The 26,917-nt window shown below is 36.3% G+C and overlaps 1 protein-coding gene across 2 annotated transcripts in view; it reads right to left on the bottom strand.

The window, feature by feature from the left end:
- PTPRK (protein tyrosine phosphatase receptor type K) overlaps positions 1-26,917 on the bottom strand; it is a 505,438-nt gene that overhangs the window by 226,048 nt on the left and 252,473 nt on the right. For both annotated transcript variants that reach the window (XM_046675015.1, XM_046675016.1), the window contains exons 4-6: positions 23,510-23,591; positions 21,241-21,356; positions 2,597-2,771 (exon numbers count right to left, since the gene is read on the bottom strand). In XM_046675015.1, coding sequence (XP_046530971.1) covers positions 2,597-2,771; positions 21,241-21,356; positions 23,510-23,591 — 373 coding nt within the window. The remainder of the gene's footprint in view (positions 1-2,596; positions 2,772-21,240; positions 21,357-23,509; positions 23,592-26,917) is intronic.

The raw sequence follows: 26,917 nt of genomic DNA, 5'->3' as shown, positions 1-26,917 counted from the left end.
ATAATGCAATTGTCTCCGGGTAAAGAAAACCAAACTTTGATAAAATGGTAAAATCTACTTTTCGCTTCAGATAAACAGGTAATTTCTTTTGAAATAAACAGGCATTAAATGACATTAGAAAAGAAGAAAGATCTTTAAAGGGAGCGCCTGGATAAAAGCTTCAACTCTGCCATCTATAAACTGCTGAACAAATCATAGGGCCACTCCCTCAAAAAAAATTATCTCTATCTAACCAGCCGGTATTCAGAAGCAGTCTACCTGCATTATGAAAAGCCAGCATCTTCTTCAGGGGCCGCACGTCGTGAACGCACATACAGTACCATGAAGATACAGTGAGCATGATGACTCAAGAGCACACCTACTCTCCTGTGTCCACAGTATATTGTCACTCTGAAGAAAACCAAGGACACCCTCAGGCTTTCAAACTAGGCTCAGGTGAGAAAGCTGCTGGGACCGGGCTCAACAAAAATGAATATACAAGCATGTATGAACACAGTTAAACTGTCTCTCTACCTAAATAACAGAGCCAAATGTTATCATATTTTCTTATTATTCAATTAATTAGGGCTATGATTTCATGAGCTTAGGTGGGTGATATGAGCTGACTCTGGAGACATGAGGGAAGTTTTATTTAAAATAGAGTCATATCCAATCTATAAAGATCAACTTTTTTTTGATGAGCTATAGGATCTCTCAAGAAAAAAGCATTACAAGCAGCTAACAGCAGTACTTAATAATGTTAATGTGAGATACAGCTGTGTCACTGAGAGTCAAGAAACATGGGGTTAAATTCTGGCTCAATTATTAGATCTTTGTGGCTCTAGGCAATTATCAAATAGTCTGAATTTTAATTTTCTTCTCTCTAAAAGTATTGAAGGTTAAAGCATTAAAACCCAGTAAATCTTAAAATGAAATAATACATGTAAAAGACATTTGATGTCAAGCAATATAAAATATATTAACTTGAATATGAATGTATCTCATTTTCTCCTTCCAGCCTCTGGGCCTTGGCACATCCCTCGCTCTCTGCCTGCTAATGTTTTTTCTCTTACTCCTGCCCCCACATCCACATCCCTCACCTGGGCAGCTTTTTCCCAAGCTTCCATTGGAAGAGATAATCAAGAGGACACCACCACTGGTTGACCCTCGAGCTGGACCAGGGCAATCAGAGGCTTCTCACCCCCTCCTCTGCCCTTGGAATGTATGCTCTGCCTACCATTCCCACAGTAAGGAGCTATTCCAAAGACATAGCCTTGAGGAAGTAAGGTGTTGTTGCAACCATCTGGATGGTATATGTGACTGAACCCAATTACAGCCGCTATATAAACTTCTAAGATTGTGGCAGGCGGGTACAGAGATCTACTCGTCTTGTGGCCGCCCAAAACAAGCCTTGTAAGTCAATAAGTTCCCTTGCTTATTAAACCCGCCACCTACCAACCTGGAGCGGTCTGCCTCTTTCTTTGGTCTCCTTGCCCCCCGTGCATGGGGACCAGTTTGTGAACCAACACCTTCAAATCCTATCTCAAAGAAAACTCACTGACAAAGGCCTTCCCTGGCGCCTCTGACAAGTCTCAGTCCAGTGTAGACGTTTTTCTTAGGACCTCCCAAACTTCTCCTTGAGGACACTTCCTGGTTTATATTCATTTGTGTCCTTATTGAGTGATACCTGACAGTCTATTCAACAGAGCTGCTTTTCCTCAATTTTCACATGGCTGATGTCTTCATTTTTTTAATGTTTCAGCTCAGTTGTCACCTTCTCAGAGAGGCCTTCCAGAGCATCTTAACTAAAATATCAGTCCTCCCCATTTTGTGTGTCTATTTTTCTTCATAACATATACCATGACTTGATAATACATTTTCCACATCTTTCTATATAGTGTGCCTAACACAGTTTAGTGTCAAGCTCCACATGGTCAGGGACTTTGTATTTTATTTACAATTATATCCCCACAGCCTAGAACAGTGTATGGAATATAACAAAGACTCAGTAAATTCTGAATGATGTAATATGCACTGTGCACTTGTACTTATTTTTCCACTTTTCACCTCAGATATGTACTGTGTCATAATCCCTCACAATTTCTCTAGTCATCTCAGTATCCAAAGAACATTAGCAAGTCTAACCACCTAAGATCCTACAGGGGCCAGAATTGGTGAACATCCACCACTGGGCTTTGATACTGGTAAAATTTACAGGTCTACACGGGGATAGAAACTTTGACATTGACCTCATTGCCACAAAGCTTTGAAGAACAAATGTAATATCTGGGGAACTGTTTTAAAAAGGAAAAACAAATTAAATTAAAATGCAAACTAGATGATAGCAATAGGGAATAAAGTGCTTTACATGGTTAGTTCTATCAGAGCTTCCTAAAATGGATTCCTTTGGATGGAAAACACTTGCTGAAAACTTGTCTGGCGAACCATACAACTACAGTCTTAATTTTACCTTAAGATGTTACCAGAACTTTTATAATAATATGATTTTTTTAGTGACTCGAACACTAGGTTTAAAACTCAATCCAATTATCTACAGATTTGCTTTTGTTCTTCTAAAGACATGCAATTTCATGACATGAAAGCAACTTCACATTACCTCTCACAATAAGTTGAGCAAAATTGGACACACCAGAACCTCGTTCTGACTGAGTTACACAGCGATACAAATCCTGGTCAGTTTTTGTCACTTCTTGCAATCTAAAGGAAGCCGCAAATCTTCTGTGATTGATGTTTTTAGTCTGGGCTACTGGTATATCCTCTCCATTTCGTCTCTGCAAACAGAAAGCAATCTTTAAAAAACAGGTTCTTAACATTTCTGTAAATCTAAAGTATCTTAGTAACCAACATCTGTGATAAATTATTCTTGTTATTAAATTAGGAGGAAAATGCCTACATAAGCCCACAAATTTTTACCATTGCCATTCAATCAGGAAAAGTATGTAAGCAAATACTGGTATCCTTTAAGGAGTACAGTGTTGACAGTATAGTCGTAATCTCAGTTTTCCATAAAATTGCTGCTAGCACAGCATATATGAAGAAACAGGACAGGGGCCGGCCCCGTGGTCCAGTGGTTAAGTTCACACGCTCCGCTTTGGCAGCCCAGGGTTTCGCCAGTTCGGATCCTGGGCATGGACATGGCACTGCTCAGCAGGCCACGCTGAGGCGGCATCCCACATGCCACAACTAGAAGGACCACAACTAAAATATACAACTATATACTGGGGGGATTTGGGGAGAAAAAGCAGAAAAAAAAAAAAAAAAGATTGGCAACAGTTGTTAGCTCAGGTGCCAATCTTAAAAAAACAAACAAAACAGGACAGTTAATGGTTCTGGGGTAAATGATTCACTGTCCCCCTTCTCCCAGAGTATATACAGGTACAAGCTTCTTTTAGCCCTTATACCTTACTGCATGGGCTCCAACAGGTTTGTCCCCTCCAGAAGAATGAGACCATGATGGAGGCATCTCAGTCTTCTAAATTGTAGCACGTGATAGCCACAGGATGACAATAAAATACTGATGAATAATTTAGATCAAACTAAACTCTGTGTTCTTTGCAAACTTTTATCTCTTTGACATTAATAATAGCCAATTTATGGAATTTTTTAAAAGTAATCAAAAGAACCTAAATGTTAAAAGAATATCTGTCAACATTCGAAATATCAGAAAACATATTTACGATATCAGGGTGCCTCACACAAGAGCAGTAAGGGTAAAGTATAAAGGAAATGGTTGAAAATTCAACTATAACAAAATTTATAACTTCCATATGTTAGAAGACATCATAAATAAAGTGAAAAAAAATGAGACACAAACTGTGATAAGATCTTTGTCATGGAAATAACCATCAAAAGATAAATAACCAGGTTATGTAAAGACCTTCTACAGTTCAATAAGAAAAAAGACAAATAACCCTATCAAAAAACAGCCAGGCTATAAAAAGAGGAAATGTATATGTCTAATAACCATGAAAAGAGATCCTCAACCAAATTTAAAAATTCTTTATGTCAAAGACAGCACAAAAGGCAAAGAAAAGCCACAGCTACGAGAAAGAATTGGTCATGACCCTCAACCTCATTTCTTCTTGGGGAAATGCTAAAGGTTACCCTTGGTGACCTTTCACACTACTAGACATATCATTTCATACTATTAGTTATAGAAAAGAAAACCACAAAATTACTAGTGGAAGTGTAAACTGCTAAAGTCATTTTAGAAAATACTTTGTTACTATCTGGTAAAGTTGACGATGCGTAAACCTCAAGGCCCAACAGTTCCACTTCTACCTTTCTACGTGTGAATCACTCTTGCATACACGATCATGCAGATGCGAACAGGAAGGTGGAACTCACCATCATTTGTAATGAAAAAGATCCAAATATTCCTGAGTAGTGCATAAACAAACTGAGTTGTATCCATTCAACAAAATACAATGTAGCAGTTCAACTAAGCAAACTAGGAGCAGCAGTGTGCTGGTAAAAAGGTTGAACAACGCCAGCATGCCACTAACTTGAAATACATGTATGCATGCTTAAATCTCAAAAAAAAAAAAAAAAATCCTTAACAAAAATTAAGATATGAGATAAAAATGCAAAATGCTGACTTCTATTAATTCAGAGTGCTGGGTACATCAGTGATTATTTTCTGGTTTTCTATAAATTTTTTGTATTTTTGAAATACTTTTGTACTTTTTAAAGGAGTAAATAATAAAGGGATCATTCTATTACTTTAATATTTTAAATCCTAAAATCCACAGTATCTTTAGCCAGCCTTCTCCATATCTGAAATGATATATATGTGCATATCATGTAGTATATATGTGTATGTGTAAGCATATGAATACATATATACCTTAGGACATAAAGTTCCAATTATGACTTTATAATTTTTCACTCATTCAGTGTTTAGTTAGCTCTTCTTTCCTTACCCACCCAACTCCATGATTTTTGCACCAAGATCCCCTGCTCATTCCCCTGGATAATAATAAAGAGAAAATGCAGCTTATACTCAAAAGCCCTAAATATACATTCATAAAATCCAGCCTAAATTCTTTCCCTACAAACCACATAAACAAAAAATCATTACACATGCACATCTCAAACTGTATTTTTTTCAATTATCACATCATTGCATACAATAGTTCTAAATGGAAGGCTGACCAAGACTCGGCACTCCGTATAGCTGTACACACCCTCACTTCATTTTTCTCCAATTTACCCCTCCAGTTTGTGCTCTCAACCTTCTGTCACCTTTCTCCCTACCATTTGTATTTCACAGTTCTTCTGAAAGACCAGCCAACTCCTGCTGCCTACCCTTCCTTCTGAGTCATCTTGCACATGCACACACACATCCACATCCTTTAACACCATGACTTTCAAAAACTCATCTTGACTTGTGAAGAGATTCTAAGTACCCTTAATATTTCCCTCTTAATAATCATTATTCCAGCTTTTCATCTTAATTGCCATTCATCTCACAATGCCACTTTTCTCTAAATTTTTCTCCAAGGAGGGCACATTTTCTTCTGCTATCTGAGCCTCCCTTTGGGGAAGGCTGCCATTATCCTATTTCCTAACTGTCAGATCACTCTTCCACTATCCCACTCAACAACTATGCAACTTCCACAACGCCCAGCATGCCCAAATCTCCTTCCTATCACAGTTGTCTATCAGTCCAAATTATCCTCTCCACCACAGTCCTGTGAATATTTTCAGTGATCCCAAAATTCACCCCACCCTCAGTGGGACCCACCAGACTTCCTACCACCTCATAACACCCAATTTCTTGTGCTGTGATAGTTTTCTCCGGAAGCACACCTGCCCAGGTGATGCCATCTCCTATTTCTTCAATAATTGGCATCGTCAGTGAGACCTCACTTTCTGACCTTTTACTTTATAAGCAGCCATGTCAAGAGGTTTTCACTAGCCTGAAAGATTCCTAGATTTTTTAACTTTGCATTGTTTATTCATTGCCAGGATAGGATTTGAACCATTTCAAGAATTACACAAATCCTCCTTAGACTTTCAAAAACTATTATAACAAAATGTATAATACATATTAATTAAATTAATAATAAAGGGAAGCTACATGAACACAGAACCTCAAGGACATCTAGACATCATTTATACCAAGCTATTTCTGAACTGTATCACAACTCAGAGATGTTGAGGGGCCTGCTTAAGGTGATCCTATCAGGAGATCACAAAGCTGCTTACAGTACATCATGTGACATTTGTGTGTATTAATATACTAACATACCTATAATATATATATGCTTATATAGGATATACATTATTTATATAATTAATGAGTACAGCAGACAGGCACTATTTATCTCTTGAAATAAAATAACAATTAAAATTATTATAGGGGCCAGCCCCATGGCCAAGTGGTTAAGTTTGTGCACTCTGCTTCAGCAGCCCAGGGTTTCACCTGTTCAGATCCTGGGCACAGACTTAGCACTGCTCATCAGGCCATGCTGAGGTGGCGTCCCACATAGCAGAGCCAGAAGCACCTACAACTAGAATATACAACTATGTACTGGGGGGTTTCCCGGAGAAGGAAAAAAAAGAAGATTGGCAATAGATATTAGCTCAGGTGCCAATCTTTAAAAAAAAATATTATAGAGTCATAATACTCAGGTTTACCATCAATGATCATTTAATAAGAACTTCCTTGCACCTCATGTTATGTTAGCTATTATCTTGGTTCTGTCACAGCTCTCTCATACAAATCCACTATGATAGTCATTTCCATTTAAAGACTGTAAAATCAGGATTCAGAAAAATTAGAAATGTAATACATAGCCTGTTAGTAGGAGTATTAAAACTCAAAACTAGGTTTGAGGGCACAAAATCCAGCAGTGTTTCCTCTAAACTAAATCAAAGCTGTTTTTCACTTGTATCATAGGTCCAGTCCCATGAGTTGATGATTTGTTGTTGAGCCTTGATCAGTGCATTGTAGCAATGAGAAAATATAATGCACTATACTAGACATTGTTTTATTTACTTAGCTTCCAGTAATGCATTACAGTTAAAAGTAGCAATTGATGACATGTACATTTCAGAAGTCAGAAAAAATGATAACTTTTTCTTTTATAATCCAAAATAATAGGTCTTTGCTGACAAGAAGCTATCAATTTAGCAGAGTAGGCAGGAGCACAAAGAAGGAAATAAGAAGTAATGGTAAATTTCTCTCTTATGCAGCAGTGTTTGTATAGTTTTCTGCCTTTATAGTCTTCATTTCCAGGTTCTTTATCCTGCTTTGAGATTATTATGTGATTTCTCCATTGCAAATATCACCAACTCTGAGAAATACTAAGAAATGAATCACAAAATTATATGCTCCAGGAATTATAACCTAGCATTTTGCTTTCTTCTATTCCTATTCCTCTTCCTCTTCCCCCAGGGTCCTTCTGATGTTTTCTTCTTATTTCGTCTCCAAGTATGAGTTGCTGAGACTTGTCTCTTACCAAATAACCCGGGGCAAATCAACAGAATCCCTGAGCATTATCACTCCTCTATTAACCTAAGTAAGCTTCATCATGCAGGGTGCATGCAGCGTTTATGTAACAAGTTCGGTTCCCAGAATAAAGTAGTGGAATAGTAACATTGGTTAATTCCCAACATTTATAATAACCAGGGTATTAACTAAACCCATTACTATTCAGAGTGTGGTCTACAGACTAGTAGCATCAAGATTACCTCTCAGATTGTTACAAACGCAAAGTCTAGAGCTCACTTAAGACATACCGAATCAAAATCTGCCTTTTAACACAATCCCTAGGTTATGCATGAAAATATTACAACTTGAGACACACTGGTTGGGAACAATCATGTAGGTCCTATTCCCATTAACACTGATGGGTCTAAAAACGGATGTGTACCCTCATTCCGGTCAATGAGACACCATAGGAATAGGCCAAGTCATTTCTAGAAAGGTTTCCTTACTCCTAAAGAAGACACAATGTGTCACCTTTTCTTTTTCTCATGCCTAAAAACCAGAAGAGCTGCCTTGCCAGTATAAGAGAGCCTGATCTGAGGGAAAAGTTGACACATTGAAGATGCACATCAAGGAGAAAGAATCAGGCTCCTGATCAAGTGTCTGAAATGATGTCAACATCTCCTAGAGCCCCCTTTGTTTTGGACTTCCTGTTAAGTGACATAACACATTTGGTTTTCTATTACTTTCAGCTTGAAATCCTAAAAGTTAACATGGTACAGTTAAAATATGCTACAGTTTATTTCAGCTTCTCTTCTCAAAGCTGGAGGAAAGAAATTAATCCATTTTAATTTTAAATTAAATAATGTGGCACCTAGAACACTTGCAGAGATTATTTCACTCTACGGACTTAAAGAAAAACTTAAATTACATTTATTGTTTTATTTATTTTTTACTGCTTTTCCTGGGCACATCATGATATATGGCTCCTCCACCTTTTTAGAATTGGAGAAAGTGGAAAGACAGTGTTTTCGTACCTTTGGTATTTAGGTCCCTGTTGAATAGCAGTAAGAGGACTGTATATGATTTGTCAGGACTTGTCCTTTTTTTCCGAAAACCAATCCCAAAGTAAACCTGCACACTCTAATTACCTGAGGTTGAATGAATCACACAATTCAACCCAATTAATCCCAAATACATGAGGGTTCCTTACCAAGACCTGTCTCCCATAAGAAATCTTTGCTTTCTCACAGGGATGATAAAGCTATCATCATCACCCTTATTATTATTGAACAATTAAATTGAAGAATTGTAGAAACATGAAAGGGTATCAGGGCAAACATAAAGGTTCAGAAATTTAGAAATTTCAAAAATTAGAAACACTATGTTACTATTTTGAGAAAAGCATCCATTTACATCCACTAGAAATTATTTACTTATATAATTATTTATATTTAATATATGATTTATTGATATAATTATTATATATTCATTTCAATACATTAAGCACTTCATAAGAAAATAGTGTTCCTCTAGGAAAAAGTTACACGAAAATGACAATATTAAGTTCACCAAAGTATTTACTATTTGGCAATGAAAGGATTAAACAGGGTGGATGATATTTAGCACACAAAAAGAGACAGGTGGCAAATATTCTAATTCTGAAATAAAGCAGGGTAAAAATGTGCTGAGGATAGCAAATTATTAGAATCGGGATCATTAACTTTGTTCCTTCAATTGCAACAAAAAATAAAGTTAGCTATAAAACAAGAAAAGGAGTTTTAACCTATGAGGTGTTGGGAGAAGATAACCAATATGAGGAGCCACACAAAGAGAGCAGAGACTGAACCAGGCCGGGGGGGGCTGACATCTACATTCCAGCCCTGACCAGTATTTTTTAGCTTCACTATTTCTCATTACTTCTCAAGATCTCCAACTTTTCTTCTAAAAATGGGCATATCAATTTGGACCTGTTTATTCAACAAGGATGCTAAGAATATTAGGTGAGATAATGTGCAAACATTCTAATTGCAAATGCTGATAATATCAATATTATGAAGACAATAATTAAACAATATCTAAGTGAGTAGTACATTTGATAACCGAGATGGTCTTTTGATCTATCAACTTGGCTAGGTTACAGTTGCTAGCTATTCAATCAAACACTAAACTAGGTGTCCCTGTGAAGGTATTTTGCTAATGAGATTAAAGTTCATAACCAATTGACACAAAGAAGGGAGATTATCTAGATAATCTGGGTTGAAAGTTCAATCAGTTGAAAAGATCTTAAGAGCACAGCCGAGGGTTCCCCAAAGTAGAAGAAATTCCACCTGTGAACAGCAATTTCAGTCTGTGCCTGAATCCTCCAGCCTGCCCTTCCCAAGGGTTCGCCCCATAGATTTCAGACTTGCCTAGCCAGCCCCACAATCACATAAACCATTTCCTTGCAATAAATGTCTTGAAAAATATTTTTATATATCCTACTGGTTCTGCTTTTCATATTTAAACCCTGACTGATAGTGATGATTTTGTTACCAGAAATTGTTCTAGATGAACAGACTTTTAAGGATGAGTTTTCTGATGTGGTTTGGTTCTGGGTTTTCTGGAACTGGTTGTTTAATCTGATTAGATTTAAAGCCACTAATAAGTCTACTGCCAGTGGTAAAGAAGACACTGCTAGTCCATAGCATGATGTAGTAATATATATATGCAAAATATCACTGTTAGGTATTCCTAATCAAATATTTATAGAAGGTAAAGTTCTGGATGACCACATGTTCGCTACCTTAGAACATTTCAGACAAACTAAGGAATATAATGGTGTAGGGGAGGAAGACAATTCCTCTACCATCTAGGTCCTTCTGGCTGGTCTAAGAATTAAATTGACATGAGACAAAATAACAGGAGAAATATCAGGCAAAGCTTTATAACATGTATACATGGAAAAACCCCAAGGAAAGTGGAGCAACTCAGGCAGAACGGCCAAAGTCACTACCTTAAATATCATTTTCAGCTAAAGACAAATTGGCTGCTTGCTTCAAAGTGCACTGGAGAAAGTGGGGAACGTAAAGAATGTGAGTTTACAATTATAAAACTACACAATTCATAGTAAGAGGGAAGTTGAGTAGAGCAAGGAGGCCAATGTATTAAACCATTACATCTGGGGGATTTTGAGAACTTGGTGGCAGTAGCATTGTTTTTCACTCTTTTTGAATCTGCTACATAAAAACAGACAGGACAACAAGAGAGAGTAAGGAAAGAGAAGGTCCAGACCAAATGAAGGTGAAAACAAAGAAATTCCAGAAAGCAAGCAGCCATACTTTTAAAGGTAACTCAAAGCAACAGAAGAGGGATTCTGTGAAATCAGGAATGCTCCCCTGAACCCCACCTCATTTTAAAATTTTGAGAAAACTTATTTCACTTAAAAATAAACAACTTAACAGCATCAAGGTCAAATCCAATCTAAAGTTACTCTAAGTTTAACAGAGACTAAGGAGCAGAGTACAATCCCTAACGTCAATGAAAATAAGTCAGAAGAATATGTCCACAAAAGAGATCAAAACTGGAACCTAATATTTCAAGAAAAGCTAAAATATACTAAGAAAATTATTCCTGACATGAAAGAACAATACAAATTTGAATTGATAAAACTGATAAAGGAGGAGACAAAACTTAAGAAAAATTAGAAATGAAAGAAAACATCATCTTAGAAACTGTGATTAACAAGAGCGAATAAATTCAACATATGATGTCTTAAGCAAAACAGAATGTGAAAAACAGAGACCATTTTAATTTAAAAAATAGGGAGAACAAAAAGTATTTGAGAGAAAGTGACTAATAATGATGACACACAAAGATCAAACAGAGATAACGGAAGTCCATACAGAAGCAAGGGAACAGAAAAAGTACTAAAGTTTTAAATTAAAAAAAGAACTTTCAAAGATTAAAAAAAGTTATAAAATACATAATAGAAGAACACACTGCATACCTGAGCATAGTAACCCAGAAGGACCCACAGTGATACATATTCTGATAAGACTAGAATCTTTAAAGAAAAAAAGAAACACTTTCAATAGCTAGAAAAAGCAGGTAGATGATTTATAAGGAAAAGTAAATTTATCATCAGACTTTGACAGGAAGGCTTTATGCCAGAAGAAAATGATGTAACATATTTAAGTTACTCAAGGAAAGAAAATGTGAATGAAAGATGTTATATCCTACAAAACTGACTTAAGAATCAAAGGCACAAATAAACTATTATCCACACCCAAGAACTCAGGGGAAATTAATTCCATGAGCTATTTCTGAGGAATCTACTGGACAATGAGTTTCAGACAACTAAAATTACTAGGAAGACATGACATATGGACTGATGATGAACGTTAAAACATAGCTATACATAGAATTAACACTAAATAAGGGCAAAGTGGGAGAGAGTACAGAATACAATGGCTATATACTAACAGTGGAGATGTGGTACAAGCATTCAAAATCACATGAGATTTAAAAACATAAGTAATTATGGGGTATTCTAATTCTCTCTTCCCTTGTGTCATGGAGAACCAAGAATATTAGAGTGGAAAAAAGAAGATATAACTGACAAACCATAACAAAGAAAATATTAAGTGAAAATCTTTAGGCTTGAATTTGCAATATCAATATGAATTCATAGGTATTTTATCTTTAAATATATATATGTTTTTCTTAGTTCTGTTCACTGAAAAGGTCTAGCAATGAGTACCCCACCTCAGCATCCACATGATGGTCCTGAAATACAATTTCTCACTAAAACGAAAGAGGGTGCCAGGTCTGGTGAAGAAAACGTACAAGATGACACTAGAACATCGCACAAAACCAGAAAGCAAAAAAGCTTCAAAAACTACTGAAATCATGTCTAAAGGACTCTGAAGAGGCTCCCACTGGCCAAAGATGAGATAATATGAGTTTTAATAATAGTAATAATTGCACTGAAATGAAGTCCATCAAATATGTTTAACTCCATGAGTTCACAATATTTTAAAAAATAAGAATCAGTCACCTTTGGAGGATGATAGGAAACCACCTCATTATATTAAAAACTAGCAAATAAAGCAAAGATTTGAGCATTTATCTTCCCTTTCCTTAATGAACTGTCACTGGGTAGCCAATTAGTAGGCAAGGAGAAGTATCTTTTCATTAACTAAACAAACGCAAAAGAAAGAATATCACAATTTACAGCCTCCAGGAATGAATATTGGCATTAAGTATCAATGGCTACCAAGATCACAAAAAGAAAGACAAGACATTTTGTGCCTCCTGTAATCACACCAAATACCACCTCTAGTGTTGCCAAAGGATCGAACTTGACTCTGCTTCTGGCTGCCAATTTGCAGGAAATTCAGAGGAACATGTTGAACTAGAAAAGGGTATTTGTATGCGATGAGTAAAATGCAGACTAGGAAATGACAAGTCAAATGGCCTGGGTTCCTCAACAGAGAAATTGTGAGGGAAAGAAAGGGACAGAGGACAAACCCATCGATTAAAAGAGACTTTAAAAGATATGTTTTAAAAAGACAGATGAGACCAATCTATAGTGTGTAGGGGCATACATCTAAGTTGAAAAAACTGCAAAAAACATACACGGGCTAAGACTCATGGTCATTGTTATTTGCAGGGGTAGGGAGATGCCCCAGTTATGACTGGGATGGCGCATTTGTAAGGAGCCTCTAGGATGGCTGGCAAGTCTCTTTCCTGACCTGGGTGGTATGCACCTCATGAAAATTCATTGAGTCATTGTTTTCATTTTGGGGTAGCTTTTTATATCTATGTTTTATATTGCAATAAAGTGATTTTATAAATATTAGATCTTTATATCAGACTGCTTTTCATAAAGAAGAAATTCAACCTGCTGCCAGAGCCCCCATGTTGTAACACTGATCACAGCTCAATGGAAAGTTAAGTGCTTGACGTGACACATCTGGAAAACACTGAAAGGGCAGCTCTGTGAACAGCAGAAGAGTGCATTATTCTTGCACAGAAAAGCAGTAAACTGTTATTTATAGATATCGATAAGAAGAAATCCTTGAGCTTCTATGACTGTCAGGCTTTACAGTCATGCTCCAGGGATAGATAAGGAAGATAGAGAATATTTCACACATTATTCATCTATAATCAATTATGTAATCTGTAGACAACAAACTCAGAGTTTATGAATTATTGAAGAAAAAAATAACACCCTATATTTTTAAGGCATTGAGCTCTTCACATAAAGACAACCAAAATGACCTCAGGAATATTTAACAATCCTAAAAATTAAATATGATTAAACTTTCTGATGCTCATTGTTACAAACATACACGCAAAACACCAAAGGTAGAAGACAAACATTATAATCCGTGATACTTGGTCAGTGATGTTAATTCAAGACCAATGATCATAATTCTTTACATGAAGCCATGAAGGAAGAATATAATGCCATGCACTTGAATAAACCAACATCCTGAAGAAAAACAGGACTGACAAGAGTGATAGCTATTAGCTACCAAACAGAACAGTGGCTCTTAAGTAGAGCAGAATTAACTGTAAATCAGCATATACACAAAAAAAATCACTACCGCTTAAACTGCTTAAACTAAGGATAAACAGAGAAAATTAGAATTAAATAGCAGGCTAGTGTTCATCTATCAGTTTTACTCAAGAGCAGTTTACAAGTCAGGAAAGCACAAGAGACATGGTTAGCACTCCTCTCTGACATTACTCCCATTCTGTGAGCCACAAGGAACAGAAGCCGAGACAGAAAGCGCCAATAGCCCTCCCATAGATTAATTCTCCTAAGTGATACCCAGGACCACTCAGGAGTATAATTTGGCCATAAGCTTCACACTGTCTTGGTTAACTTTTATTAAGGCTAAAAAGAGCCGAAAGGAAAGGGGATGTCTCCCCATCTTTCATTCTAATTTAAGATAATTTATATGCAATTATGAAGATAGAAAGGAAAAAAGTAAATAAATGGATCTAACAGACAAATTAGTTCCAAGACAGAAAATGAGAAAACAAACTCATTGACTTTACATAGGCTTTACAAAATAAGCTTTTGAGGAAATTCAGAAAGCTGTTTCTATTGTTTCGTTCTCACATCTTCCCAAATTCCTTCAACTGGTACCAATCAGATTCAAAATTCTATTGTCTTCTTTCATTTGGCCCTCTCCTTCCCTACTCACATATCTTCCAAATCCACCAGCACTGACCAATCCCAAGCCTTCACTATTTGATGTCTGTATTGCCAACAATAGTTTTGTCTCCATCATGGCCTAGTCCCAACCCTGCCTTAAACTATATTACCTCTGCTATCTATTTTGAACCTTCCACTTCAATAAGATCCATCTCGTAATGTTCCTATACCACCCTGATGCGTACACTAATCTGCAGTGATAACCATGCCCACTTAATCTTTGCGTATTCAAGTCCTTTTTATGTCCCTCAAAGACTCAATCAAATCTTCCTTAATTATTTCAGAAACACTCTATTCTGTCTTGCTCTCTCTCAACTCTGAAATAGTAGAGTGCTTAGATTCTATATGGTCTTTTCTTACGCAATTGTAGAAGCATCTCTCAGGGCTGCAAGGATCTTAAAAAGCATTCAGCCCCATGCTTTTACGTCCTCTACATCTCTAGCAAGTGCTTATCCAGATTATGCTTGGGTACTTCTACTAATTGTAATTTTACTACCTCCTGGAGTAGCTTACTCTAGGTTTCAACAGCCCTACAATTACGAAGTTCTTTCTTATTATCAGCTTATATCTCCCACCAAATTGCTTCAAACCATTAGTTCTTATTGTGCTTTAGCATCTATAGAGAACAAATTAAATCCCTTTTTTATATTCCCAATTTTCTAAGATTTTAAGAAATTTATCCAGTCTCCCACAAATCTCAAGACATATTTATAATATATCCTTTTAGACATTCTGACATCTTTTCTTCAACTTTATTCACTGTCCTGGTAATTATATACTGCCTTTTGTTATTTGAATATTTTAGATATATGTCAGATACTCTTAAAGCTAATGACCTAGAAAAATCTCACAAGTTTGACCAAGTCTAGACATTAGGACAATTTTCCCTATACCTTAGCCCTGTATTTCTTTTATTTCATGGTATCCCATGTGAGCTGATCATACATTACATGCTTAATCAATTTAACTTTGAAAAATTCCTCTCGAATTGTTTTCAATGGATTCTCCACCACAAACTGTATGTTTCTAGGCATAGATTAATTTCTTCCAAGAACTTTCCTTCATTATAATAAATGCAGAATTACCAGAATTTTTTCTCAACAAGAGACAGTATCAGAGATAGCAAAATCTCTTGTGGAAATCAAATATGCTTCAAACACCCAGGTGCTTCATATGATGGTATAAATAGGCACGGGAAAATACTATAGCACGGGGCATCAGAAGGAGCTCTGTTAGCAGTGACTGGATGGCATTTGACACAGTGCAGTAATATATTTCATCAGTTAATCTTTTTTACTTTTAAATTAACACATTCTTTTAAAAATTATGCTTCAGATTTCTACCGTCCCATGATGATGTTCACAGGTAGTAAAGGAACAAGGCTACGACATTTGCTTGGACAGATAAAACTCTATGTGACCAGAAGTTTCAGACCAACCATTTTCTTTGACCCTCAGCTGACAACAGCTGGTACTGGAAGAGGTCGGCCTCTCTCTGGTTGTTTTTTTTAGAGCAATTTGCATCTCATTTTACTAATTTTACTCTCCAATTATTACTCTCAATCCATTGCTTAAATTATCGATTGCTCCACAAGGAATGACATTTCGTTTGGCCGAGAAACTAGCCGTATCACACTACATTAGTGGTGACCAGCTTCACGAAGGGCAAAGTGGTGGCTGACTTTCCTGTTTTGGCAGCCCCACTGAGGAGGCACAGTGCCAGCACCTGCGGCAATTGCTGACAGATTGGCCCAATTGCCACAGCTTTGATGGCAATCTGCATAGGATTACCAGTCACACATTAAACAGCCTCGTCTCAATTTACCAAAACAAATGGTGCCACCAAAGCTCTCCACACAATTCCCTACATTCAACCACTCCACCGTTGAATTTCTCTGTCCAATCCAATGATGCATGCCCGCCAAGCTCTGTAATGATGGATGGAGTCATTAGCATTTTAGTTTCTACACTGAACCTGAAGCCAAAGCATATGGTCTGACAGATGTTCCAGCAATGGGCTCTATTTGATTTGCCATACAGGTGTCCACTTATACTGGCCCTTCGTGAAAGAACACTAATTTGTAAGTTACAGTCCAACCCCTGCTTCAACTCTTTCACATTCCCAAAAGTTATAATATGTTCTGATGACAGAACACTCAGAACATGCTTGCATCTATATTTCAGCTTAAACTCATGATTAAAAATTACCTCTGAACCTAATCAAATCACTTCAAATGGCCAAGAAGGACAAAAATGCAGGTAATGTTTATAGGTTACTGCCATCTATAGCTTGATTAGTACTGCCAGTAATTTGGTTATTTGATAAAATGTTTCATATACTCACTTTTTCTCTCATTTGTGGTTTATTGAGGTAAACTTCATATTCAGTGAATTTGACAGACCTTAACTTCTCTCAAACACACTTACATCTATAGACCCAACACGGCAATAAACATATATGACATTTACATTACCTCAGAAATTCTCCCCCTGCCCACTTCCAGTCTACCCTCATCCCCCACAGGCAAATACTGTTCAGATTTTTCTCACCATAGATTTTGTCTCTCCTGGAACTTAACATAAATGGAATCATACAAGATGCACTCTTTTCTGTCTGTCCTCTTTCTGAAAACAAAATGTTGCTGAGATGCACCCATGCCAGCACATGTATCACTCATTCCTCGTTATTGCTGAGTAGCACTCCATTGCTTGACTGAACCACAAATTGTTTATCCATTCTCCTGCTAACGCACATTTGGAATCTTTACAATTATAGGTTATTATGAGTGATAAACATTCTTGCACAAATTTTTTTTATGAGCACATGCCTTTATTTCTCTTGGGTAAATACTTAGGAGTAGAACTGCTGTGTCGTATGTTAATTGTTGGCTTATATATTTACTTTTTCCTGTCATCACTTTATCTACTGTTCACTCTCGTAAGAATAAAGAGAACGACTAAAATTTTTAACCTACAAAAACTAGATAACCTAATTTTTCTTTTTCCTCTGAGAAAATTACCGCATCAGAACTATAACCAGCTGTTTATATTATTTTACTTGGTAATATAATCAGTATAAATTATACATTAAATTTCATTTGTGATCTTATTTCCTATAACCTGTGCTTTACCCTAGCCTTAAGTTATGAACTATAAATTCTCTACCATTGGGAGTTCCTTAGGGACACAAAATGGCTTAGTTCTAAAACTTGTAAGAATTGAAAAACATCTACTCACGTGGGAAAAAACTGCAAATCCTAAGTTGACCAAAAACTGTTAAGTGTTTATATCTAGATACACGCTACTTCGGTGAGCTTTATGATAGAAAGGGAATTTGGAAATGCTCTAAGAGCAACTGAAGACTTTATTCCCTTATCCAACATGAATGAACTGCATAACACACTTGTTAAAACTATGTTCAGAAAGGCTCATGATTTCACCACATTTCTAGTTTGCTGACACTCAACAGATTTCTGAAAACGTTCATCCATGTTGTTTTATGTATCAGTAGTTCACTCAGCATATACGAGGAGGTTAATTTGGATTATATATTTTGTCACTGTTTCCTAAATGTCTAGAGTGAATGAACTACTTCCAAGACTAGAATTACACAATCTGAGATCTTACAGGAAAGAACACTCCCTAAAGAGACATCCAGAATCACTATGATATGCTATATAAGGTATCCTAGATAGTTCAAGTCACTTCTTTGCTTTTTTTGTGCTCCAGTTTTTAATTTACCTAATTTGTATGTTATTTTAAACAATAGAAATGGTTGAAATATGAATTGCAAGCTAAAGACAATAAACAAGTGAGAGAATTCAGTCTCTAAATGTATTTCCATACATAAATTATTCTAAATATCAAATACTATTAGCTATAACGGTCAGTTTCTTTCATAGCAGTTGTCCTGTATCATTTTTCCTTTAACATGGAAAATTGGCTGCTTTTCTAGTTTTTGTTATTTTATCCCACAGTTAGACAACATTTTACCAACTGAAGCACAATGCTGTATAATGTAAGTGATTTGGAGGACACAAAAAGTTGATCGCCATTTTTTACTTCATTATTTCATTACTTCTGTGATAAGATGCAGTGGCCTTTCACTGAGCTGCTTCGAGTACATTCATTCTCAGTACTGTCAGCAGGTATTTTAAACAGTTGTTCTCACAATGATACTTAATTTAACGGACAATTTTTTCCCATACAGAACTAACGACATAAAAATTATACATTCTTCCATCAAACAAAAAAGGTAGTCAAGGTCATGTTTCAGGCCATTAAAAATAATTTAAAGACCTAATTTAGCAGCTTATAGCTGAAAGGGATTTTAGTCTCTATCCAACATGTCCTCTTATAGATAAGGAAATTGAGGCCCAGAAGAGTTCAATGAAATGTCTAAACTCACACAACTAACTGGGTTAAGTAAGGTTAGAATTAAGATGGGCCTCCTGATTTCCAGGAAGTTATTCTACACCAAGTAAACATGACCTGATGTCTACTTCTATGAGGTGGCTTGTAGATTCAGTGTGGAAGCAAGATTCTTCCTGCTTTCAGCAAAAGATGGAGTAAGTTTTTTAAGTCACTGACCACTTTCTGGTTGACTCATTCTACATATGTATAATAACCAGTCTTATTCATTTGAAAACATCCCTAAAATAAGTAATTGATAGTTTTCAATATTTCTTAAACATGGAGAAGACTCTTTAAGAGAATAAGTTAACGGAAGTGGTATTATTGAAAAAGGTAGGAAGGCCTTTTAATGAATAAGGCGAATATGTAAACTGCTGAGAAATTGTGCAATCTCAATGTCAAAATAGAAGAGAAATACACAAATTCACCTTGGCAAATATAAAGACAGGGAAGAATAGAAAAAAGAAAGCAGAATAGAAGTCTCACAGAATATTTTTCTCCCTCATGTTTGTTTGAAAAATGGCAGGAGAAAAATATTAAGAAACCGTTGTGCAATGAGCCAATCTACGAAGTAGGAAACAAACAACAAATAAGCAGTTTTTTGACTGCAACCCACTCAGACCTGCAGGGCCAGAAAGTCTTTGTCGCCACGAGGCAGCTGCTGTCTGAGTACACAAAACCCTTTTGATTTCAATGTCACATTACATCCTGGGGCATAAAACCAGGGGCAGACCGCAGAGCCTCTGGTTTTCCAAGACAAAACTATATGGATCACAACGAAAGTCAAATGTTCCTACCTAATGAAAAATAATTAGCAAAATAATTAGAAAATATGCCTAAAAACATTTTAAAACTAATTTATTTAGGCTGAGAGAGAGAAAAAGAAAGAGGGATTCTGACTTGACATTTAGCTGATAAACCAGGCTGCACATTATACAATACACTTTCCACGAATAATAATGTTATATTTCAATATCTGTAGGGGAAATTAGCATAATCTCAGAAAAAAAGATGGGGCATCATTTCCTTCTCACATATTCAGGATGGTATCCTGATGCCTGCATTTCAAATAAATTATAAAGTAGTGATAATTAGATTTATATGAAATACATCTGCTACAACATCCAATTGGATTGTGAGAATTAGATGAAATAACACAACATCTAGTGAAACATTAGGCATTACATTAGGTATGATTTCGATAATCATTTATTATAATCATTACCCCAACCACCTGCAAACTAATAATTATCCCCAACACTAATTTCACCTCTTTAAAGATATAGTAAAATAAATCCTGGTGTCTATGTTCAAGAAACTAAGATAATTTTACAATGATTTTTCCTTTTGGTCTCTGTTGGCATTCTCAGTAATTTAAAATTCCAACTAATTAAATGCCTTTCCTCATCCTGATACGAATAGAACCAAAAATAATAATAATAAAGGTACTCAGAGAATATTATTACTTATTTTCTAGCTTCAAATATTTAGCTCAACAGCCATCTGTCCCAGGTCCTGCCTCCTGGCTTTAGAGCTGCTCTTTGCACATTCTTTAGTCTATTGTTTTCTCTCTGATTCTTTTAAAGCCCTTTATATGCACTATTTACATTTCTCTAAAACATATGCTAAATTGCAATTCATTAAAAATATATTCATTGAGATTTAATACGTGCAAGTCAAATGCCTTGACCTCAGATCTGTGATTAACCCTTATACACAAAAATTCTGAAAAAAAAAAATTTAACTTGCTCTCTTCCAATTCACATTTCCAGAACTACTCCCAAAGGTTTCTTAAAATACTTCTAAAAAATTATGAGAGTATGACAGTTTCTCCTTAAACGCTGTGCTCCTGTAAGTTGAATTTTCAAAACATTAAATTAGGAAATTTGCTTGTTTTTCCTATTTCAAATGGATATAGAAAAATGGTTTTTACAGTTCATACATAACATTAGAGAATCAGGTTTCACTAGAAATTAATCCAAATACTTATTAACTATATACTGTTATATTTTTTTCATGTTCCAAAAATGGAAATATCTAAAAGGAATCTGCAGCCAACTAAATGAAACCTACACATAAGACAACTTGTCTTACACACACAAAGAATGAGACCACAAACAGTACATTGGCGACTTTTTTTAAATCAAGGGTACCCATTAGCTCTGCTGCCCACTTGGCCTTACCTGCAGCCATAACTTGTTATGCACAGCATCTCTCCCTGTAGCAATACACTGAAATGTAGCATTCTGCCCTGCATTGACCTCCACGTCCCCCAGACGGAGGAAATGAGGAGATTTATCTGTGGAGGCAGGAAAAAAATTATTTTTTTCACACAAAGAAAACATGCCGGGTTACTTTTTCCCAACACAATAATGTTGTTAATACTTTTACCTTTGGCCAAGACTAATATCATATGGAAGAAAATTGAGTTTTCTTTTTGCTGAAAGATACCATTTCCTCTCTCCCTCTCACAGTTCTTTTTTCAATCGCTCCATTACTTACTGCCCCATAATTGCTAAACTCTGTTCTATACAGAGTGAGCACTCAACAACTCCTGCAGAAAGACCGCCAGAGCATGTTGCATATGGGTGATAATAAAACAATTACCAGTCAAAGCAAGCCAAGGAGATCACATAGGCACAAACCAGAGCATCAGAGAAAAATATAATGAAAACATATAATGATATCTAAAATACCGACATACACATGACCAGTGAACGATTAAGCCACACTTTGAGACATCAGATCTTTCTTTCTTTTTCTTTTTTAACTTCAATAGTTACCATCCTCTCATACTTCAAAGGACAAGGGAATATTTTTATTTCTCTCAAATAGAACAACGACTTAACTGTTGTTAATCCACTTCCTATGATTCTATAACCTTAAGAAATTTACCCAAAAAGGAATATTAGACCAACAAAAAATGATGATTGCAGTCAAAATATGCATGGCTTATATGACTGTCAAACAAGCATGCTCTATAAATACCTTTTAAAACTGAAGCTGTATTCATGTTTTCAACTTTTGAAAGGAAACATAGACAGGAAAAGCTAAGACTCAGTGAGTAAAGAAAGCTCATAGAGGACCACGTCACAATGAAACTGCTGTGGTGCTCAATTCATATTTTTCTAATCTGTTTACTCATGAAAGCCTTTCTTTAACATCTCTTTCAACAAGTGAAAATGAACAGTAGATGGAAACACCGTTCACATACGCTAATAGATGGAAAGAACTTAGTAAACCACTTGAAATTTGAATGAGATAATTTTGTTCTCTTTTTTCTTAGAATATACCACATGGAATAAATCATTTGACCCTTGCCTACAACATCTTTCTCCAGTTCCTCATCTCAGTAAGCACTTGAGAAAAATGAATGCTCAAACGAGAACATGAGCTAGAACAGTGGTTGTCAAACTGTGAACTCCAGACCCAGACCAGCAGCATCAGCATCACCTAGGAACTTCTTAGAAACGCAAATTGTCAGACCCCACCACAGAAGTATTGAGTCAGAACCAGGGGAGGGATGGAGCAATCTGTGATTTGCCACAACCTGAAGGTGATTCTGATCAGGCTAGGGTGTGGCAACCACTCAGGACGAGCACAAGCCGTGCCCACCGCCACCCACCCACTCCCCCCTCAACCCCACCCTTACCCCAGCTGCAATGGTGCCCCCACGCACGCTGCTTACAATGTGTTAGAGAATTTCTACCAGGAGAATTACTGAACAGATAATCCAGAATTCATGGGCTCTATAAAATGCTGCTGTTGGGAAATACAGGTAAAGTTTGAATTTACACCAGCTGTTTTCTGCCTGGCTCTACTGAACGCATGCAATAATTGTCTTTCAGGGAATGTGATGTAAACACAAACACTCACGCCATCTGAAGACCAACCAATGTGCATCTAAGGACATAACAGAACTATGTAAACCAAGCTTCTTGTTTTGTTTGCTTTCTATTGTTTTGTTGTCTAATATGGATTAACCAAACTTTTATTATTAAAAAAATTAGTCCTAAATTTGGAATAAGGTGAACTAGTTCATTCTCTTCATTTCACTCCAACTTGCAACTTCGCAGATCACATAAGTTACTGAGGCTTCTTTTGATTTTCCTTTCCGTTAAACTCTGATTTGTTATTCTTTGCTTTCCTAGACAATTTAATAATACCAAAAAGATGGAACAAGTCCTACCCAGAATTTCATTTACATTTGTATTTTGTTCTCAGTAATTGAACAATTTAAATGAATCCTTTAATGTGTGAACAATTAGTTGCAAGTCTGAAAAATATTTGATTCAAAAACCACAAATATTTCAGTATTCTTTTAAAATTGAACAGAAGGCTAAGAGTCACAACAACAAAGAGAGAGCAATGACCAAGTAATAAACAGTCACTGCCAATATAAGACACGTGTTGAAAGGACACAGAAAAATACAATTCTTAATCACAACCTACCACAAGGATAACTCAGCACTTGGATGTCATCAATGGCAATATAACCGCTTCTGCCTCCTGAGACTTCAGCTTCAAATATCACCTGTCAGGAAGAAATAGGAAACATTTACAACAATCATTTTTAAGAAATTCTCACAGTGGAAGAAGAATAGCTATAATACGATTAAAAAAGTTAAATTTGATTTCTGTCCCGTAAGAATTAAAAGTTTATCTTATAACGTAGAGTAATTTCCTAAACCTTGTACAAGTAAACCAAAGAATTTTTTTTTGAAGAGCAATTAAATTACTGAGGTCAAGCAACTCTTACTAAATTTTTTAAGCAACTACTATTATGTGGTGTTCGATTTCCTGAATGGGCAATACATAGGCAGAAGAAATAGGCAGATACAGCAAAGCTCATATTCCTAAATTTTCTCTTACTGATTTTCTCCATTTTTGTTATTTATTTAACATATGTTGAGCATCTTCAATGTGCCAAGCAGTGCTCTAACCAGTGAAGACATCAAACGAATAAGAAAATAATCTGAGCTTTTAAAGAGCTGAATTTTCAAAGACAGAAGTCATCAGATAGATTGGTGGTATTCCAGGCAAAAGGAATAATAATACTCCAAGGAATAGAATAGAGCTGCATGTTTGGGGAACTAAGTATGGCTACAAATGCTCAAAAAGGGAGAGATGAGGTTAGGTGGGCATGGAAGGCTTTAAGTATCCTGGGAGTGAAGTCAGGAGCATATCCTGTCAATAGTTCCACATTAACAAATACTAAACAAACAAAAATTTCCACGTTCAAATATGAGCTCACATTAGAGTTTTGTTGTTGCAGTCAATAGCAGAACTTCATATAGCATTTCTTTTAACACATAACGTGTGCTGTGACTTTTCAAGACAAAATAGATGTAGCATGCCGCATTTCAACATTTTATTTGACTACGGGCTCCTTTATTAGTGGACATAGATTATTTTTGGAGTATTTTGCAAAGCGTTTTAGGAAATGCAATCGAAGTTGATACTTAAAGTAGGAATATAATATAATCAAAGCGGTCTTTTAGAAATATATTTGTGGGGCCGGCCCGGTGGCATAGTGGTTAAGTCTATGCGCTCAACTTCAACAGCCCATAGTTCACAGGCTTGGATCCCAGATGTGGACCCACACAACACTCATCAAGCCATGCTTTGGTGGCATCCCACATAACGAAAGAGAAGAAGATTGGCACAGGTGTTAGCTCAGTGCCAATCTTCCTCACATAAAATTATATATATATATATTAGTCTGTAAGGTGGAGAATGGCCTAAAAGAAGATAAGACTGGAAATAGACAGTTAAGACTGGAAATAGTCAGGGACTATGCTAGTAGCAGTGGGAACAGAGAGATGAGAAGAAAAAGGAGAAGTAAAAAATAATGCTAGGAATATAGACAAAATAGAACTTATTGACTCATTAATTGTGGCGAAATATAGGACAATTCTGACTCCTGGCTTGGGCGACTAGGAGGAGGATGCTATCAGGATCCCTAGCCAAGTCTAGTGATACAGAAAATGCTACAAATATGAGGGAGAAGATAACTAAGTACATTTCAGACAGTTCAAAGTTGATTTGCCTAGGATACATATGGGGCAAACGCTTAGGAGACAACTAGACAGATACATTTGGAAGAGAAGGAATGGGTCTAAAATAAAACTAGCGATTTGGAAAGCAGCAGCACGGAAATGAGAAAGCTCTAGATTGGGAAGTTAAGGTGAGAGGTGAGTAAGATGGCATAGGAACATAAAGAAGGAAAAAACCACTGAAATGGAAGGCAAGAGGACAGTCATCCTCTGTCTTCCTCTGTAAAGCCCAAAAAGCACAATTTGGACATAATAGTCAAGGAAGGAAGAGAAGTATCAGGAGACTTTGGTAGGTCAACATTCCCACCTTAGAAAAGGCCAGGTAAATTACAATACCAATTTAAAAAATGTAATTTAAAAACATTGGATGTCTGCATAAAAAATGGCTTGGAGATGAAGCCAAATTTGAGGAGGACAGAGTCTCTCCAGTGTGAGTAAGTAGCAGTATCATCAGCATGACATCCTCCCCGTTCTCACACCATACGCCTACATCCGCCCCAAAGTCAATGACAACGGGACACAGTAGGCTGGGTGGATGGTTCATCTCCCATCCATCCACTCCCATCATAAACTTTCTCCAGTGTTACTTTTTTTCTACTTCAAATTGCCCTTTATGTCTACTGATTTCACTGGAATAAGCTGAAGCTAAGAAATAGGAGAATGGGGTCTCTCTGGGAAGAGACATGCTGCATGATGCAAATATGGCTAATCTATGAACACAGAAATAAATATATGCATATATGTGTGTGCACATGTGACTTACATTTCATATAAATGTATTTGATATGAAAACAAGTGTCACGTCACTTTCTAAATATAGGAACAAAGGCTTAACAAGAAATAGAGGAGAGAATCAGAGACTTTAAATAATGTATAACTTCAAGCAACTGAGGTATAGGCCACTCTCTTGGGGGTGAGAAAACTTGGGTTTGACTCCCAACTCTCCTGTTTACGAATTCTAGAGCAAATCGCATAACCTTTTAGAGCCAAGTTCCAACTCCATAGTATGAATCTAACACAGCTTTCGTTACAAAGTTTTATGAGGTTTAAACAGAAGCATATCTAAAAGTGCTACAGAAACCAAAAGGTAAGATTATCAGTATTGTCAGGATGTGAGATTTGTAGAGGTGGATCCCAGGAAAAGAAGTTTGATTTGCTTGAATGGTGGGTCAAGGAAAAGGAAGATATAGTAAGAAAAAGTGGGAAGATCATTTAAAAATTGTTTTCATTCGTATGACTAGACCACGAGTCTATACATGTAATTAATAAATGTTAGTTATTTCAGTTTTGTTGCAGTCCGCATTAATTAAATTATTTTAATTTCTAGGCTTCTCTTAGTTTTACTTTCTTGAACTGTTTAACTTCCTTTATTTCATATACGGGATAAATTTAAACAAGTTTACTATACCCCTGAGAAAAAGTTTCTTATTTGCTCACCTAAATGGAGCTTTATTCTGGACAATAAATTTAGGTCTTGATTTAAAAGCAGCAAAAACAATCAGTTCTTTATTAAAGAAAAAAAAATGCGTCTCTTTCTTAGTGATCTCATTTTCCCTGCTAAGTGTTGTCTTTGCCTCATTAACGAGAGGTAGAGGAAATTTCGAAGATCAGATTCCTCTACAGCTAAGATCTAATCAGCTTTATCACTTCAACAGAGCCTTCACCTTGTAAGGCTCTTGTGTCCAGTCAGGGGAAACAAATCTCAGTGGCTGTATTGCACAAAGCTTGCTTGGGCTAATGCTCGGGTCAGCTCTAATGCCTGGTGTCAAGTAGTCAACCAGAGCTTCCCAGGAGAAGAGAGCAA

Source organism: Equus quagga, chromosome 11, assembly GCF_021613505.1.
Source record: "Equus quagga isolate Etosha38 chromosome 11, UCLA_HA_Equagga_1.0, whole genome shotgun sequence".
NCBI lineage: Eukaryota > Metazoa > Chordata > Mammalia > Perissodactyla > Equidae > Equus > Equus quagga.
The sequence above is the reverse complement of the archived record's forward strand: the minus strand, read 5'-3'. Positions and strand labels throughout refer to the sequence as shown.